Raw genomic sequence first — 19,370 nt, 5'->3', positions numbered from 1 at the left:
TCATTCCTTCATTCAGACTTCAGTAACAGGAAACTCAGAGATCAAGTTGTGGAGTGACTTCAACGAAAACCAACACAGTGAAACTATAAAAGTGTGGGCGGGATCGCCCAGTCCCATAATCAAGACTGTACATAAAAAAGTAATTCGAAACTCTCGGCTTCATGACGGCAGTTCACAAACCAATGGGTGACGTCCAGGTAGGTTGTCACTTGGACTGTTTCTATAAATGGGAGGAGCAGGAATGAGACACAGAAAGAGAGACAGGAATACAGGAAACGAACAGTATGTTAAGTTTCGATACTTCTTTCTACAGGAGACACTTCACTTCATCACTGTAAGTAAACTTCCCTTCCATTCCTCTGCTGGTAGATCAACTGCATTTCCTTCAATATAAATTGGATTATAAACTAAACACCAGGACTCGGTATGATAACGTGTATCTTCCAAATAGAACAAATGTGCGGAGCCGAGGGTACGGTTTGTTAAACCGTACCCTCGGTTTAATAATCTGTGCCCTCGGTTTAGCTAATGAAGTCCTCAACTGCGACTCCAGACTGAGTTTATACATGTGCCCGATCACACTGTTTGTTTGTGAGTATGTGTGTAGGTGTGTGTGTGTGAGAGAGAGAGAAAGAGAGAGAGAGGAAAAGAGCGAGCGGCTTATAAATGCGCAGCTCTGAATATAGATTTAACACGTTAATAAAAGAATCGATCATTATGTGATGATCAGTGTTGATAATGGGCGACAAACAAATCAACTTTCAAACTGTAACTGTTTTCAAATTCAGTTTTTTCTCTATTCTCTTCTTCTTATCTTCTTCCGACAATGATTCACTGACGGAAAAACCCGTCAATGATCTGAATGTCTTTCATTTATCATCTAGAGCAGCAGGGCTCCATCTGATCGGCCAAATATATTGTACATGCAGAGCGTGAATGTGTGACGCATGGATCATCATTATCTCGATAACGTGAGCTCACACATCGTTAAAACAACAATTAAAACATTATCATAGACGATATATATCACACACCCCTAGGTTTCAGGTAAAAACATAGACATAACCCTAACCCATAATCATACTACATATGCTTACATGCGTCAAGTGGTTTGTAAACTGAGGGAACGGCTTGCATCCATGTATCCATGTAGCCACTTTCTGATGTAATTGTTCTCAGTTTTGAACTAGAATGGCTCTCAATAGAACGTGTACCTATGCCAAGGCCAAACTGTCTGCTTAAATTCAGTCAAACTGCACCGAGTTGCACACGGTCCTTGATATCAGTCCCCTAACTAGACCGGATTTTTGTTTTCATCAAGATCCTGGGAAATTGGTGAAAATGTCAAAAATGTCAAAAATGTTAAAGAAATCTGTGCCTAAATTTAATTGTTTTTTTCTTGACCTGTCACATCCTTCCACCAAATATCGTGGAAAACCGCGAAGTAGTTTGTGCATAATCCTGCTGACCAACTAACCCAGCAACCAAATCATAACCTCCTTGGGGGAGGTAATCCATCTTAATACAGTGGTGGGAAATGGAAACTTAATTTAAGTGTCCAAAAGCACTGAAAATGATGCAGATGGACATTGGTACAGTAGTGTTCATTCCACTTTGTTGTGGATTCAATTTGAAATACTCACGTAGCCACTGTGCTAAAATATCCCGAGTAGCCTTTTGGCTGCTCAACTCATAAGTTTACAAAGGCATCACATGTATTAATAATGATGATATTTGTCTGCCCACAGGTAATCTGAAGCAGAGAAATGGATTGTCTACTAGAGATTGAACTGAAAATCCCGTCAACACATCCTGTAATACAGTGTGTAATTCAAAACGACCTCAAGAGTCTAAAAAAATTACTGAGGGACAATGACATTAATGGACGGTTCCCCTGCAATGAGTTGGGTGATTTTATAACCCCACTGATTGCTGCTGTTGTATATCAAAAGAGTGATATTGGCATTTACCTTCTAAAGGAGAATGGCGATCCAAATGCTTTTTCCAAAAAGATCTTGACACCTTTGCATTACGTTGGATGGCACAATGCACCGGCAATTTTTGCAAGGATGTTACTTGATGCGGGCGCTGATCCAAACGGATGTTTGGATCAGCGATTCACACCTCTGCAAATAGCCGGCATTTATGACAGTAATGATGTCATGAAAGAGCTCCTCTCTGCTGGTGCACCGGTAGACTTGATACATGCGACTAAACCTGAAGATGAATCTTTCAATCATAAAATAGCTCAGTCAATTTTTAGGTTAGCTTCCAGTGGAGATGAACGATCCTCCAAATTAAAGGATTTTGTGGAACTGAAAATTGCTGTGCTACAAGGACAAAAACCAGAAGAAGTGTTTAGAACTTTTGACAGTCGTATGCTATGGGTTGATCCTCAGACTCATCTGACCATGATTGAAATACTCTTTACTGTTACTGGAGAAGATGAAGACAAATACCGCAGAGAAAGCGTCAAATGGCTGAAAGAAACTGGAAATTTGAACTCCTTCATTACAGGGGCCATGAGTCGCCTTCCAAAAATTCATCAGCAACATGTATATTGTTCAATAAAGAGTTTACATGCAGTCTTTTGCACAATGGAGCAGATCCCAGTTGAGCAAGCACTGGTTATCATCCCACAACTATTGGAAAGACTTGGCTGCAAAGAGAGACCTGATATTAAGCTGTTAGAAGCTGTTCAGTCAACACTATATGTGAAAACAGAGAAAACACAAGTCACAAATGGCTGGCATCCCAGTTTTATTGAGATGTTGTGTGGGACAGTTGCTCCTTTTGTCAACGATCAATACTCCTCTGACATCCGAGTCTACACATATGGCATAGTTGGAAACTTGTTGTCTGTTGAACATGCCGTTAGCATCTTTACATCAGCAGGGATAACGTCAGTGCCAGAGGACAAACTGGAATCTGCAGATGTGAAAATGAATGACCAGCTGAAAGAAGTGCTCAGACGACTGAAAGATCATTTGAGCAAACTCAACGGGGAGTGTGAAGGGGCAAGGAAAAAGACCCAAGACCCAAATGATGAAGTTTGCAGTGCTTCAACTGATCCAGCAGTTCCAGCTGAAGCATCGGGAACACACAACTGGCTACCAATTAGCGAGAGGTGGAGGGAAAAATTAGAGAGGCTTGTACGCTACTTAAATACTGATGAAAGTAAAGTCACCAGAATTGGGAGCATTGCTTACATCAATGATGTTGACTTTCGCATAGCGAAAGGGAGCGATGGTACTGAAGTCTTCTTGGGGCTGAGAGGAAGTGATGGCCATGAAATTGCAATTAAGAGAATGTCTAAAACCAACTATCAAGTGCTGAAGAATGAGGAAGTACTTCTGCGACATCCAAAACTGTACGATAGCTGGGTTGTGAAATATGTTGACTTTGCAGAAGATGAGAACTTTGGATATCTTTGTCTTCAACTTTGTGAAAAAACCCTGGAAGAATATATCAGAAACAATGATGGCAGTCTGTGTCCAAAGGAACTTGTCTATGACGTCCTTTACAGTTTAAAGTCACTTCATTGTCAAGAGCCACAAATTCTCCACCGAGATCTCAAACCACAAAATGTTTTAATCGGTGAGTAAAGGAGACAAATAAATAGAACAATGTAATTCACTACAGCTGTTTTCAAACATGAACTCTGGACAATGTCAGGACAACTGAGTCCTGACACTCTACAGACTTTGCCTTTCACATACAGACAGGAGATTATTCGGGTCTGACATGTCAGGTCAGACAACAGGAAAATGTCTGAAGCAGTCAGGTGATGGGTGGCATCAGGGTAGAGCATCAGGAAGTAGTAAATTCAACTGCGTAAAATGCTTGCTTTTATTTAGAGACTCCGGCGTCGACCCTCACGGTCAAAAGCTAATTGGATCTTGTCTTTCTTCTTCGGGACCTTCTATGTCTATGCCACCATCCATCACTTGTTAAAAACATCATCAACGTGTCTACGCAGCATAACAAAACAAAATTTACTAAATATTTGAATTTATGTGGTACAACAGATTTATTTTCACTGCATCAATCTACTCCATTTATCTCACAGATGTGACCGGAAGGGCAAGATTAGCTGATTTTGGCATAAGCAGACGTTTGCCCAAAGACCAAACTACTTGTCACACACGCAGTGCAGGAACAGAAGGCTGGATGGCCACAGAGACTTTAAAAGAAGATGAAGACATACCATACAAACCGAGCACAGATATACAGGTTAGTATTTGTGTTGCATGTATTCTCTTTATGATTAAGTGAAACAAAATATTTTGTTGATGAAACTGCGTTGCTGACTTTTCAGGTGGCAGGAATGCTGATTTATTTCATCCTCTCCGGTGGACACCATCCTTTTGGTGGTGAACGCTATAAGCTTATGTCAAACATTCAAGAGGGGAAGTATAAGTTGGACCACATTCAAGATGTGGTGGCAAAGGATCTCATCGAGAGGATGATCGATAAAGAACCACAGAACAGACCCAGAGTGGAAGAGTGCTTGAGTCATCCCTACTTCTGGACCAGCACAAAGTAAAATCTCTTTCGTCATAGCCAGTTATCTCAGATTCATTCAGATGCTGCAGCTTTATGTTTGAGAGAAGCATAGTGTTGACTTAAAGGTTTACATACAGTGGCTGTTTTCAGACACTGTGGCTCTTCCAGCTTAATGTTAACATGGTGATTCCAAGCAGGTAAAATGTTTACCATGGCCACCATCTTAGTTTGAGATATTAGCATGTCAATATTTTCTAATAATAAGGAAATTGAATACAAACTATCTTCTGAAAATGATGTGAATGTCTTTGACCGACATGTTTGGCCATAGGCTAAATAAGAGTATTGGAAAAATTATATATTTGACTTGACAGCACTGTAGGAGTTCAAGGATATTTATTGGGATACACCATTTAATGTATGTACTAAGTGACATGGCTGTTCATCACATAGTCTTTTAGATCAATTCAGTCTCCACCAACACAGTGGACGAGCCCACCGATATTGCCATCTGTGGAGCCATGCAGCCAATAAGGCCATTAAAAAATATCAGTGAAGTGGTTCACCTGGAGAAGCTGCTGTGGACTTTTGTTGTTACTTTTTCTTCATTTGCTCCAATTTCTCCGTCAATCTCCACGAATATCTGTACTACCATTTTTAATCAATGTCATGTAATGAAAAGGTTTATGTATTTTGTAAAGCATGCCGCCTAAATGTGCAAGCTTCTTTTTTTTTTCAGCAAAGTACAATACTTGAGCCATGTTGGAAACATGAAGGAGGTGGCAAGCCGACAAAATGTTAACCAGGAGTTGATTTCGATGCTGGATGAATGTGCTGAGGGTGTTTTCTACAATCAGTGGAAAACTGAGGTGATTGCAACTTAAAAATTCATCTTTGGAAACCCCACTTTGTTCTAACAAAGTCACTTTGTCACCTTGTATAACTGTGAATATGAATTGTTTGCCACTGTAGTTTTCACCCGACTTGGTGCAGAGGATGGATGACAAGAAGAAACCATACCCACAAAACATACTGGGATTACTCCGCTTCATGCGAAACCTCCAGGTGCACTAGTAAGTTAAAAGGATGAATAAACTCAAAACATTTTTAACAAGTTTTCCGTCCCGTCCCTGAGCACCACAACTCCATTCACCTCCACTTTTAAGGGGAATTTACAAAGGAGTAAAATATGTTCATGAGATTGTGATTTTGACAAATAAGTATTTGGAAACATTTTAGGATTTCAAGCGTCCAAACAAGTATTTATTTGGTGATACATTTAAGTTAATGGAAAAATGTTTTTATTGACTGCATTTATTGCAATATTTTTTTCATTTAGCAGACGCTTTTATCCAAAGTGACTTACAATAAGTGCATTCAACCATGAGGGAACAAACCCAGAACAACAAGAATCAAGAAAGTAACATTTCTTCAAGGAAGCCAAACTACAATTATTACAAGTATTAGTTGAACTAACTTTAACATTGCACGTAGTTGTTGACTATATGTCTGCACATATATCGGTTCGTTGCCACGGTTATATGAATTATTACGAGAAATAATGATCCCAAAATATCTTTGTATCTCTTTTTATTTTAGTTACTGGATAATTTTGTGTACAGGCCCATCAGCCCCCTCAATATGCCAGACTTTTGTCATATTCCCTGGGAAGTTTGTGAAAATGTTCAAAAAACACAATGTTATAGAAAGGGGAGAAAAGTTAATGGATCCACCCCTTTATCTAGATCTGCACCAACATTAAATGGGCTCTCTATTCACCCATGTCCCATCCTTCCACCAAATCTCAAGGAAAGCTGTTCAGTAGATTTTGTGTAATCCTGCTGACAAACACACAAACCAACCAACAAACAAGCAAATGGCCAGGGGCAAAATCATAAGCTCCTTGGCAGAGGTAACCAGTTGGCATCATGCAACTGATGATAAGGCAGTGCTAATAGACAGTGATACTTTTTAAGAGGCCACAAGCCAAAGGTTCAGAAGTTACTGGTCTACTGTACATTCAGGATTTTATTTGTAATATTATTCCACTTCTCTGTTTGCAGTGCCGATGATGCAGCCAGCGTTGACCTGATATCACTGTTTCCCCATCTCTTTGGATGCGTTTATAAATGCGCCATAAGGAAAGGGTGGAATTTAGAGAATCCCCTGAAGGAAATGTTCAAACCAGAAGAGACAGTAGGTGCCAACAGACATGAAGTGGAACCCAAAAACTATGAAGAGCACGTCGGCCTTGCAGTTCAAGAATCTGAACACACTTTTACTGAGCCAACTGCAAATGCCAAAAGCAGCATCAGCCGTATCTAGTCCAGTAGAACTACCGTTGACAGACTCTGCATTGATGATGAAACTACACCATTCATAGAGACTATTTGAACAGGCAGTTTAAATGAACGTTAATCACTGCCTCCTATATTTGTTAATAGATTTGTATTAACAGTTAATACAACAATCCTGTGCTGGGTACCTAGGTCCCGGGCTTTGTATTAAAAATCCAAAATTAGCATGGTGCTGTTTTCCTCAGATTCAGAAGTCCAAGGCTGGTCGTCAAAATATTCCTCTTTCACTATATTATGACGATTCAGTATTTAATAATGTATAATACAGGACAATATATTGATTTGATATTATTATGCAAACTATTTTTTTATTACTGTAGTTTGAGAGTATTGATAATATTTCACTAAAGAATGCAGACTCCTTGAATTGCATTCTTACACATTGAGTTATATACATCATGTTTAAATCAATAGGATGAGTTAAGTAAAGTAAATGATTTCAAGGGACTTTCTTTTCACTTTAGTATTTTGTCTGTGATTTTGATGAAGTTTTTACACTTGACCTTGAGAATTAAAAGGAACGATTCTATTTTTTCTGGCCACAGTAGATACTTATTTTACAAAGTTGAGGATTATACCGAAGTAATATGATCAGAACAATCAACAATGCATTTTCATAGAGTACTAAATCTATATTTCTTGAAAAAAACCTTGAAAAATATACATAAGAAATTTTGTTTTGAGTCATTTCAGCTTCTTGAGATGTTGTATTGTTCTTAAAATGTTGTTTTTCATTTTTAATATTATACTAAAAAATAAACTTGATCTATCCAAACATGTAAAAATATGATTGTGAGAAATGTTTTATCTTGTTTTGATGTGTTCATGTGATGCTACTGCCCACCCTGCGTGTACCCTTGTATGAGAGCTTGTGTGGGTGCGAAGGGGAACTCGGCTCCTGAAGAGAATAACAAAGGACATTTAGGCTAAAAAAATGTTGTAAATTATGTCGTTTCGAGTCGAATTTGAATGTTGGTTTAGGGAAACAGCTGTTTGCATTTATCTATCCTATTGGTGTAGACCTTTTTACAAACAAACATGACATATTTAGTGCAGAATTGCATGGGACTGTTGGGCCTTTTGCAGAAGTATGTGCTTCACCATGTGCCATTCGGACTGCACTGTATTTTATATTCATTCAGACTTTCAGAGATCTGAGTTTTTAAGAGGAGAAGAGGGGTTTGTAAATGTAAAAAGCAGCTCCCCCTGAAAATCCAGCTGACATTCCTGAGGGTAGAAAATTGATCCATTTGGATGTATAGATTTGTGTTTACTATCCCCTTTGTTCACGGTTTTATACCAATACAGAAAGAACCAGAACCTCAGAGAAATATAATATCACAAATATTGATTTATTCCCATTTTGGACATTTGAGGATTGAACAGGTTTGGTTGCCACCTACCTCATGTTCCGGTGGTAATGGACAGGATGTTGCCTTCTGGGTTTCATGGACCCACAGTGCCTCCTGCTGGCTGTGATAAAGTATCACACCCCTTTGCTTTTTTCACACAGGGAATGTAATGAAAGCACAAACCTTTAATTATCATAGCTGATGTCACAGTTTTTTGAGATTGAGTTTAGTGGAAAATATTACTGGTGCTAGAGATGATATCGTATACAGTAAGAAAAATAAGTGGTTTTTGATGGTGAATTATTGAGGACTGGATATAGTTTAATGCTTTCTTAGACAAATGTATATGAATAGAAAATCCCCAATTAGATACAATTTTAGCTCAGAGGTACTTAAAGTGGCAAAGTAGACATGAGGTGTGTTTAGGTGATGTCAGGGAAATTCCACCTACTCACAAGTTTGTAAAAATAGCACCAGTTGTTGGACTGCTAACTTTGTCACCTTTTTTTTCGGCTATCACTAAGAAAAGGCTCCACATTGCTGAAGTCAGTGGACTCAAACAAATAAATACATTGTGTGTGTCCGGAAATGCCAAATTCTTTTGTGATGAACCTCACGAAATCAGAAGTCAAAAAGTACTTCTTATAAAGTGAATGGTATTGCAATTTAAAAAAATAAAAACATAAGGGAATATGCAGGCTTTACAACATGCAGATTCTTTTTTTATCATTTCGTTTTAAACATATTGAATGTTATTCTCAAAATATACTGGAAGTTTAATCAGTTGTGTATGAAAAAAAAAGTGTAAATATTTGATTGTGAGGTGTGTTCTATCAGGCATTGATCATTAGGATAATGACACAATATTGACACGAGATACTTTGTTAATCTCTCATTTTGCTAATTTTCTCCCCATAATGTTCAAGTGAAAACTCAAAATATATGGAAGCTTAAAGTTACAGAAATGGCAAAATAATAGTCATCAGCACTTGCAGGGAAGTATATAACACTTTAAATCAGCTAATACGCAGCAACGGAAAGAAACAGATGTGTTTTAGGGCAAAGGTTTCTTTCAACTTTCTCTGAGGTGGTAGAGAGAGTTCGACGGTGTATCAATGGTGTGTGATAGACAAAGCTCTGTATGAAAGTGTGTGTGAAGCATTTTGAGTGGTTGATAAGACTGGAAAAGCATATATACTGAAAACACAGCTCATTTAATCCATTTACCCCAATAGACCAGTGGGAAAACATAACCTATTTGGGATAAGGTAGGGCAACCTGTCAGGCTACATACAGGCCTCAACAGCTATCGATTAAGGTAGGGCAACCTGTCAGGCTACATACAGGCCTCAACAGCTACCGATTAAAGGTCCAGTGTGTAAGATTTAGGTGAAAGGGATCTAATGACAGCAATTTGATATAAAATAATCCTAGTGATGTTTTCATCACTAGGTGGATGTTTCTTCTAAATTATACAAATTGTTGTATTTGATCCTAGAATGGGCCCTTTATATTGAAATACTTTATATTTACATCGGGGGTCCTCTCTTTGGAGGCCACCATGTTTCTTGTAGTAGCCCAGACTGGACAAACTAAACACCCTTTGAGTTTTTATGAAAACTGAAGGTTACCACAGGTTGTCTTTCATGTTTGGAAGCGGCGGATGAGGTGAGGGGTATTCAGCTGCAACATGACACTTCACCACTTTATGTCACTAGATTCTACACACTGCAACCTGTGTGTAACCTGAAATACAGAACTGAGGGCAGAAAAGTTTGCTGCTTGTTAAACTCATGACTGGGTCTGCACTCAAATAATCGTATCAGCATTTTCATCATTCCTTCATTCAGACTTCAGTGACAGGAAACTCAGAGATCAAGGTGTGGAGTGACTTCAACGAAAACCATCAAAGTGAAACTATAAAAGTGTGGGCGGGATCTCCCAGTCCCATAATAAAGACTGTTGCATAGACTGTACATAAACAACTAATTCGAAACTCTCGGCTTCATGACGGCAGTTCACAAACCAATGGGTGACGTTGTCACTTGTATTGTTTGGGAGGAGCAAGAAAGAGAGACAGAAATACAGGAAACGAACAGTATGTTAAGTTTCGATTCTTCTTTCTACAGGAGACACTTCACTTCGTCACTGTAAGTAAACTTCCCTTCCATTCCTCTGCTGGTAGATCAACTGCATTTCCTTCAATACAAGTCAGATTATAAACTAAACACCAGGACTCGGTATTATAACGTGTATCTTCCAAATAGAACAAATGTACGGAGCCCCTGGTAAGGTGAAGAATGAAAGCGTTCCTCAGTTTAATAATCTGTGGCCTCGGTTTAATAATCTGTGGCCTCGGTTTAGCTAAGGAAGTCCTCAACTGCAGTACCCAGACTGAGTTTATACATGTGCCCGATCACACTGTTTGTTTGTGAATATGTTTGTAGGTGTGTGTGTGAGAGAGAGAGAGAAAGAGAGAGAGAGAGAGAGAGAGAGAGCGAGCGGCTCATGAGTGCGCAGCTCTGAATTTAACTCATTAATAAAAGAATCGATCATTATGTGATGATCAGTGTTGATAATGGGCGACAAACAAATCAACTTTCAAACTGTAACTGTTTTCAAATTCAGTTTTTCCTCTATTCTCTTCTTATTATCTTCTGACAATGATTCACTGATTCAATGATCTGAATATCTTTCATTTATCATCTAGAGCAGCGATTCCCCAACTTTTTAGGCCACGCACCCCCTTCTACATCCCGACCGGTTTCACGCACCCCCAATCCCACACACCTTAATAAAAAAAAGAAGCGCAACAGATCCTATTTATAGACGCATTAAATGCATCAACTTTAATCATGAACACATGATCTGAACACACCTATGGTTTCAGCGTCAGGTCTATTTTTTCCTCTCGCCGCGAGTGTATCGCGACAGGAAACACCCTGCAAAATGATTTTAAACGATATAAATGACATATTATATCGAATACAAATGATCAAATATGCATCCCATACTTTGGATTCCCCTGCTGTTGTCCTGGAGTTTCAATTTCGCCGATATTTCCCCTCACATTATTAAATTTCCCCATCTGCCTATCCACTACAAGCAGACAAGCAGACAGACAGAGAGAGAAAGAGAGGGGTGCGGCTATGAAGACCATCATCATTTACCCCCGAACCCCTACATTGAACGGAGCAAACAACAACCAGCGGAGAAAGCAGAATCGCGGGCTGACCGGCGCGGAGAAATGCGCGTCCGGTGTGAACAGCCAGGCGGCTGCACACTTGAGAATGGCGCGGCGCAAGAGAGAGAGGGAGAGGGAAAGAGGGAGGGGGAGGGGGAGGGGCAGAAAGAGCACCATTACATTTTTCCTCTCGCGCACCCCCTAGAGGCAGCTCGCGCACCCCTGCACCACACTTTGGGAATCCCTGATCTAGAGCAGCAGGGCTACATCTGATCGGCCAAATATATTGTACATGCAGAGCGTGAATGCGTGGCGCATGGATCATCATTATCTCGATAACGTGAGCTTGCACATCGTTAAAACAACAATGAAGACATTATCGTAGACGATATATATCACCCACCCCTAGGTTTCAGGTAAAAACATAGACTGTATATAAAGATGAACAACAAAACATATTGATTTATGTAGTATCATAATCATACTACATATGGTTACATGCGTCAAGTGGTTTGTTAAACTGAGGGAACGGCTTGCATCCATGTATCCATGTAGCCACTTTCTGATGTAATTGTTCTCAGTTTTGAACTAGAATGGCTCTCAATAGAACGTGTACCTATGCCAAGGCCAAACTGTCTGCTTAAATTCAGTCAAACTGCACCGAGTTGCACACAGTCCTTGATATCAGTCCCCTAACTAGACCGGAACATTTTTTTTCATCAAGGTCCTGGGAAATTGGTGAAAATGTCAAAAAAATTCTGTCTTGCAATGTAAAAGAAATCTGTGCCTAAATTTTATTGTTTTTTTCTTGACCTGTCACATCCTTCCACCAAATTTCGTGGAAAACCGCGAAGTAGTTTGTGCATAATCCTGCTGACCAACTAACCCAGCAACCAAATCATAACCTCCTTGGGGGAGGTAATCCATCTTAATACAGTGGTGAGAAATGGAAACTTAATTTAAGTGTCCAAAAGCACTGAAAATGATGCAGATGGACATTGGTACAGTAGTGTTCATTCCACTTTGTTGTGGATTCAATTTGAAATACTCACGTAGCCACTGTGCTAAAATATCCCGAGTAGCCTTTTGGCTGCTCAACTCATAAGTTTACAAAGGCATCACATGTATTAATAATGATGATATTTGTCTGCCCACAGGTAATCTGAAGCAGAGAAATGGATGGTCTACTAGAGATTAAACTGAAAATCCCTCCAACGTCAACACATCCTGTAATACAGTGTGTAATTCAAGACGACCTCAAGAGTCTCAAAAAATTACTGAGGGACAATAACATTAATGAACTGTTCCCCTGCACTGAGTTGGGTGATTTTATAACCCCACTGATTGCTGCTGTTGTATATCAAAAGAGGGATATTGTCATTTACCTTCTAAAGGAGAATGGCAATCCAAATGTTTTTTCCCAAAAGTTCTTGACACCTTTGCATCACGTTGGATGGCACAATGCACCGGCAATTTATGCAAAGATGTTACTTGATGCAGGCGCTGATCCAAACGGACAGTTTCCACAGCCATTCACACCTCTGCAAATAGCCGGCATTTTTGACAGTAATGATGTCATGAAAGAGCTCCTCTCTGCTGGTGCACCGGTAAACTTGATACCTCCGACTAAACCTGAAGATCATTCTTTCAATCATAAAATCGCTCAGACAATTTTTAGGTTGGCTTCCAGTGGAGATGAACGATCCTCCAAATTAAGGGATTTTGTGGAAATGAAAATTGCTGTGCTACACAGACAAAAACCAGAAGAAGTGTTTAGAACTTTTGACAGTCGTATGCTATTGGTTGATCCTCAGAGTCATCTGACCATGATTGAAATTCTCTTTACTGTTCCTGGGGAAAATGAAGACAAATACCGCAGAGAAAGCGTCAAATGGCTGAAAGAAACTGAGCATTTGAACTCTTTCATTACAGGAGCAGTGAGTCGCCTTCCAAAAATTCATCAGCAACATGTACATTGTTCGATAAAGAGTTTACATGCAGTCTTTTGCACAATGGAGCAGATCCCAGTTGAGCAAGCACTGGCTATCATCCCACAACTATTGGAAAGACTTGGCTACAAAGACAGACCTAATATTGAGCTGTTAGAGGCTGTTCAGTCAACACTATATGTGATAACACAGAAAACACAAGTCACAAATGGCTGGCATCCCAGTTTTATTGAGAAGTTGTGCAGGACAGTTGCTCCCTTTGTAAACGATCAATACTCCTCTGACATCCGAGTCTACACATACGGAATAGCTGGAAACTTGCTGTCTGTTGAACATGCCGTTAGCATCTTTACATCAGCGGGGATAACGTCAGTGCCAGAGGACATACTGGCATCTGCAGATATGAAAATGAATGACAAGCTGAAAGAAGTGCTCAGACGACTGAAAGATCATTTGAGCAAACTAAACGGGGAGTGTGAAGGGGCAAGGACAAAGAAGAAGAAAAAGAAAAAGAAGAAGCCAGAAAAGACCCAAGACCCAAATGATGAAGTTTGCATTGCTTCAACTGATCCAGCAGTTCCAGCTGAAGCATCGGGAACACACAACTGGCTACCAATTAGCAAGAGGTGGAGGGAAAAATTAGAGAGGCTTGTACACTGCTTAAAGACGGATGAAAGTAAAGTCACCAGAATTGGGAGCATTGCTTACATCAATGATGTTGACTTTCGCATAGCGAATGGGAGCGATGGTACTGAAGTCTTCTTGGGGCTGAGAGGAAGTGATGGCCATGAAATTGCAATTAAGAGAATGTCTAAAACCAACTATCAAGTGCTGAAGAATGAGGAAGTACTTCTGCGACATCCAAAGCTGTACAATAGCTGTGTTGTGAAATATGTTGACTTTGCAGAAGATGAGAACTTTGGATATCTTTGTCTTCAACTTTGTGAATACACCCTGGAAGAATATATCAGAAACAATGATGGCAGTCTGCGTCCAGAGGAACTTGTCTATGATGTGCTTGACAGTTTAAGGGCACTTCATTGTCAAGAGCCACAAATTCTCCACCGAGATCTCAAACCACAAAATGTTTTGATTGGTAAGTAAAGAAAAAAATATATAGAACAATGTAATTCACTAAAGCTGTTTTCAAACATGAACTCTGGACAATGTCAGGACAACTGAGTCCTGACACTCTACAGACTTTGCCTTTCACATACAGACAGGAGATTACTCGGGTCAGACATGTTAGGTCAGACAACAGGAAAATGTCCGAAGCAGTCAGGTGATGGGTGGCATCAGGGTAGAGCATCAGGAAGTAGAACATAATGTATAAATTCAACTGCGTAAAATGCGTGGTTTTATTTAGAGACTCCGGCGTCGACCCTCACGGTCAAAAGCTAATTGGATCTTGTCTTTCCCAGTTGACATCTTCTTCGGGACCTTCTATGTCTATGCCACCATCCATCACTTGTTAAAAACATCATCAACGTGCCTACGCAGCATAACAATACTGAATTTACAAAATATTTGAATTTATGTGGTACAACAGATTTATTTTCACTGCATCAATCTACTCCATTTATCTCACAGATGTGACCGGAAGAGCTAGATTAGCTGATTTTGGCATAAGCAGACGTTTGCCCAAAGACCAAACTACTTATCACACACGCAGTGCAGGAACAGAAGGCTGGATGGCCACCGAGACTTTAAAAGAAGATGGTGACATACGATACAAATGGAGCACAGATATACAGGTTAGTATTTGTGTTGCATGTATTCACTTGATGATGAAGTGAAAACAAAATATTTTGTTGATTAAACTGCGTTGCTGACTTTTCAGGTGGCAGGAATGCTGATTTATTTCATCCTCTCCGGTGGACACCATCCTTTTGGTGGTGAACGCTATAAGCTTATGTCAAACATTAAAAAGGGGAAGTATAAGTTGGACCACATTCAAGATGTGGTGGCAAAGGATCTCATCGAGAAGATGATCGATAAAGAACCACAGAACAGACCCAGAGTGGAAGAGTGCTTGAGTCATCCCTTCTTCTGGACCAGCACAAAGTAAAATCTCTTTCTTCATAGCCAGTTATCTCAGATTCATTCAGATGCTGCAGCTTTATGTTTTAGAGCTAGCATAGTGTTGACTTAAAGGTTTACATACAGTGGCTGTTTTCAGACACTGTGGCTCTTCCAGCTTTATGTTAACATGGTGATTCCAAGTAGGTAAAATGTTTACCATGGCCACCATCTTAGTTTAAGATATTAGCATGTCAATATTTTCTAATAATAAGGAAATTGAATACAAACTATCTTCTGAAAATGATGTGAATGTCTTTGACCGACATGTTTGGCCATAGGCTAAATAAGAGTATTGGAAAAATTATATATTTGACTTGACAGCACTGTAGGAGTTAAAGGATATTTATTTGGATACACCATTTAATGTATGTACTAAGTGACATGGCTGTTCATCACATAGTCTTTTAGATCAATTCAGTCTCCACCAACATGGTGGACGAGCCCACCGATATTGCCATCTGTGGAGCCATGCAGCCAGTAAGGCCATTAAAAAATATCAGTGAAGTGGTTCACCTGGAGAAGCTGCTGTGGAGTTTTGTTGTTACTTTTTCTTCATTTGCTCCAATTTCTCCGTCAATCTCCACGAATATCTACACTACCATTTTTAATCAATGTTATGCAATGAAAATATTTATGCTTTGTAGTATTTTGTAAAGCATGCTGCCTAAATGTGCAATCTTCTTTTTTTTCTCAGGAAAGTACAATACTTGAGCCAGGTTGGAAACAAGAAGGAGGTGGCAAGCCGACAAAATGTTAACCAGGAGTTGATTTCCATGCTGGATGAATGTGCTGAGGGTGTTTTCTACAATCAGTGGAGAACTAAGGTGATTGCAACTTAAAAATTCATCTTTTGAAACCACACCACATTGTTCTAACAAAGTCACTTTGTCACCTTGTATAACTGTGAATATGAATTGTTTGCCGCTGTAGTTTTCACCCGACTTGGTGCAGAGGGTGGATGACAAGAAGAAACCATACCCAGAAAACATACTGGGATTACTCCGCTTCATGCGAACCCTCCAGGTGCACTAGTAAGTTAAAAGGATGAATAAACTCAAAACAGTGATATTGAGATTTTTAACAAGTTTTCAGTCCCCTCCCTGAGCACCACAACTCCATTCACCTCCACTTTTAAGGTGAATTTACAAAGGAGTCAAATATGTTTTTTATTGACTGCATTTATTCAGTAATTCTTTCTCCACTGTTTTATTTATTTATTGGTATTAGTTAAAATAACTTTAACTTTAACATTGCACGTAGTTGTTGACTATATGTCTGCACATATATCGGTTCGTTGCCACTGTTATATGAATTATTACGAGAAATAATTATCCCAAAATATCTTCGTATCTCTTTTTTTTTTAGTTACTGGATAATTTTGTGTACAGGCCCATCAGCCCCCTCAATATGCCAGATTTTTGTCATATTCCCTGAGAACTTTGTGAAATTGTGCAAAAAACACAATGTTATAGAAAGGGGAGAAAAGTTAATGGATCCACCCCTTTATCTAGATCTGCACCAACATTGAATGGGCTCTCTATTCACCCATGTCCCATCCGTCCGCCAAGTCTCAATGAAATCTGTTCAGTAGATTTTGTGTAATCCTGCTGACAAACACACAAACCAACCAACAAACAAGCAAATGGCCAGGGGCAAAATCATGAGCTCCTTGGCAGAGGTAACCAGTTGGCATCATGCAACTGATGATAAGGCAGTGCTAATAGTGATACTGTTTAAGAGGCCACAAGCCAAAGGTTTAGAAGTTACTGGTCTACTGTACATTCAGGATTTTCTTGGTAATATTATTCCACTTCTCTGTTTGCAGTGCCGATGATGCAGCCAGCGTTGATCTGATATCACTGTTTCCCCATCTCTTTGGATGCGTTTATAAATTCACCATCAGGCAAGGGTGGAATTCAGAGAATCCCCTGAAGGAAATGTTCAAACCAGAAAAGACAGTAGGCGCCAACAGACATGAAGTGGAACCCAAAAACTATGAAGAGCATGTCGGCCTTGCAGTTCAAGAATCTGAACACACTTTTACTGAGCCAACTAGCGGTATCTAGTCCAGTAGAACAAACCTGGACAGACTTTGAATGGATGATGAAACTGCACCATTAATAGAGACTATTTGAACAGGCAGTTTGAATACAAATTAATATTTTTAGGCTGCAATTTAAGATGACTGATTAAACCACTCAAACGAAAAATATATATAAGAAAATTAGTTTAGAGTCATTTTAGCTTGTTGAGATTTTGTATTGTTCTTAAAACGTTTCTCTTTTTTAATATTATACTCAAAAATACTTGATCTATCCAAACATGTAAAAATATGATTGTAAGAAATGTTTTATCTTGTTTTGTTGTGTTCATGTGATGCTACTGCCCACCCTGCGCGTACCCTTGTGCGAGAGCTTGTGTGGGTGCAAACGTGAACGCGGCTCCAGAGTCGTTTTGAGTCGAATTTGAATGTCTGTTTAGGGAAACAGCAGATTATATATATATATATATATATATATTCAATTGTTTTCGACCTTTTTACAAACAAACATTACATATTTAGTGCAGACGTTAATGGGACTGTTGGACCTTTTGCAGAAATATGTGCTCGACCATGTGCCATTCCGATTCACTGTATTTTAAAATCATTTTGTTCAGATTTTACACATTGTGTCAATTTCAGCAGATTTTGCTGATATAGAAAGATCTGTGGAATTGAATTGGCTCTAAGTGCAATAAAAGTGAGAAATCAACAATCACCAATAAATAATAATTGAGCGTGTTTTTCCTCAGCGTGATCTTTTATCTTTATCTATTTAGTAGTATAGGCTCACATCGTGTTCAATGATGCACAACCTGTTCTTGTTTCATGGTTGCTCTAAAGCGTTAGCAGTTGTTCCTCTGTGTGTTATTCCTCTGAGCTGAAGAAGAAAGAAGATGTAGCCTCACTGAGTAGTGATTTGTTGTATCTGCACTCTCTCTATGCTCCAACAAAAAGTTGGTTGTTACTGTTGTAAGTATATGCATCATTTCACAAGTCAACGCTAGCTTCGCCATAGAAGCATGATTGATGAATTGAAAGAAGAAAGTGAACTTAAATTAGGCCAACCCACAATAAGTTAAAGCAGATCAGTATAGCTTTTATTCTGACTGCCTGTAGTGATATTTCTTTCAGAGGTGAATCAGATAGGTAGGTTTAGATTATATTCTCTCAGCCTCATCAGGTGTGTTTGTACATACCTTAATCCATTGCACTTTTCAAGACAGACTTTAAATTACCTGCTGAAGAATCACTGTCATAGTTAGTAGCTGCTTTCTCTACCATAATCAACCTGGTGTTTGTACATACTTCTATCATTTAATATTCAAAGAATTCATTATATATCTTTTTTTTTATGCCACAAATCATTATTTTCCGTTTCTCTTTCTTACTTTATGAACAAACATTTTGTATTTCTACATCACTTTTACACACATGGGTCAATATGACCCATACAGTATGTATTCACCACAGAACACCTGCCATACATTTCACACAGCTGCTTTTGCACATCTGATATGCATCATAAGTCTTATTTTACAATCCATTACTAGTGAGAAAGAGAAATATGTACAATAGTAACTAGCTGTTAGCCAGCTAGCTTCTTTTCTGGCTAGCTAATTTAACAGTCCCCCAACTATTGAAAAGACTTGGCTGCAAAGAGAAACCTGATATTAAGCTGTTAGAAGCTGTTCAGTCAACACTATATGCGATAACACAGAAAACACAAATCACAAATGACTGGCATCCCAGTTTCATTGATAAGTTTTGCGGGACAGTTGCTCCGTTTGTCAACGATCAATACTCCTCTGACATCCAAGTCTACACATATGGCATAGTTGGAAACTTGCTGTCTGTTGAACTTGCTGTTAGCATCTTTACATCAGCAGGGATAATGTC

At 39.2% G+C, this 19,370-nt stretch overlaps 1 protein-coding gene across 7 annotated transcripts; it reads left to right on the top strand.

Annotated features, from left to right (window-relative positions):
• The first annotated feature begins 234 nt into the window (after positions 1 to 234).
• Positions 235 to 18,212, top strand: LOC118102580 (sensor for unfolded proteins in the ER ire1). Of its 7 annotated transcripts, none has more exons than XM_035148869.2 (7): positions 235 to 334; positions 12,557 to 12,636; positions 14,939 to 15,102; positions 15,189 to 15,412; positions 16,125 to 16,254; positions 16,361 to 16,461; positions 17,256 to 18,212. In XM_035148869.2, exons 3-7 carry the CDS (start codon positions 15,040 to 15,042, stop codon positions 17,494 to 17,496), a joined length of 759 nt encoding a protein of 252 aa, XP_035004760.2. In that variant the 5' UTR covers positions 235 to 334; positions 12,557 to 12,636; positions 14,939 to 15,039; the 3' UTR covers positions 17,497 to 18,212. The 7 variants fall into 7 exon arrangements, with proteins under 7 accessions (XP_035004760.2, XP_035004758.2, XP_047194809.1 ...); XM_035148867.2 differs by having other exon boundaries at positions 12,557 to 14,444; XM_047338853.1 differs by lacking the exons at positions 12,557 to 12,636; positions 14,939 to 15,102; positions 15,189 to 15,412; ... (1 more) ...; positions 16,361 to 16,461; positions 17,256 to 18,212 and adding exons at positions 1,749 to 1,822; positions 4,070 to 4,233; positions 4,319 to 4,542; ... (1 more) ...; positions 5,479 to 5,579; positions 6,570 to 7,661 and having other exon boundaries at positions 237 to 334.
• The last annotated feature ends 1,158 nt before the right edge of the window (positions 18,213 to 19,370 follow it).

Source organism: Hippoglossus stenolepis, chromosome 23, assembly GCF_022539355.2.
Source record: "Hippoglossus stenolepis isolate QCI-W04-F060 chromosome 23, HSTE1.2, whole genome shotgun sequence".
Taxonomy (NCBI): domain Eukaryota; kingdom Metazoa; phylum Chordata; class Actinopteri; order Pleuronectiformes; family Pleuronectidae; genus Hippoglossus; species Hippoglossus stenolepis.
The sequence above is the reverse complement of the archived record's forward strand: the minus strand, read 5'-3'. Positions and strand labels throughout refer to the sequence as shown.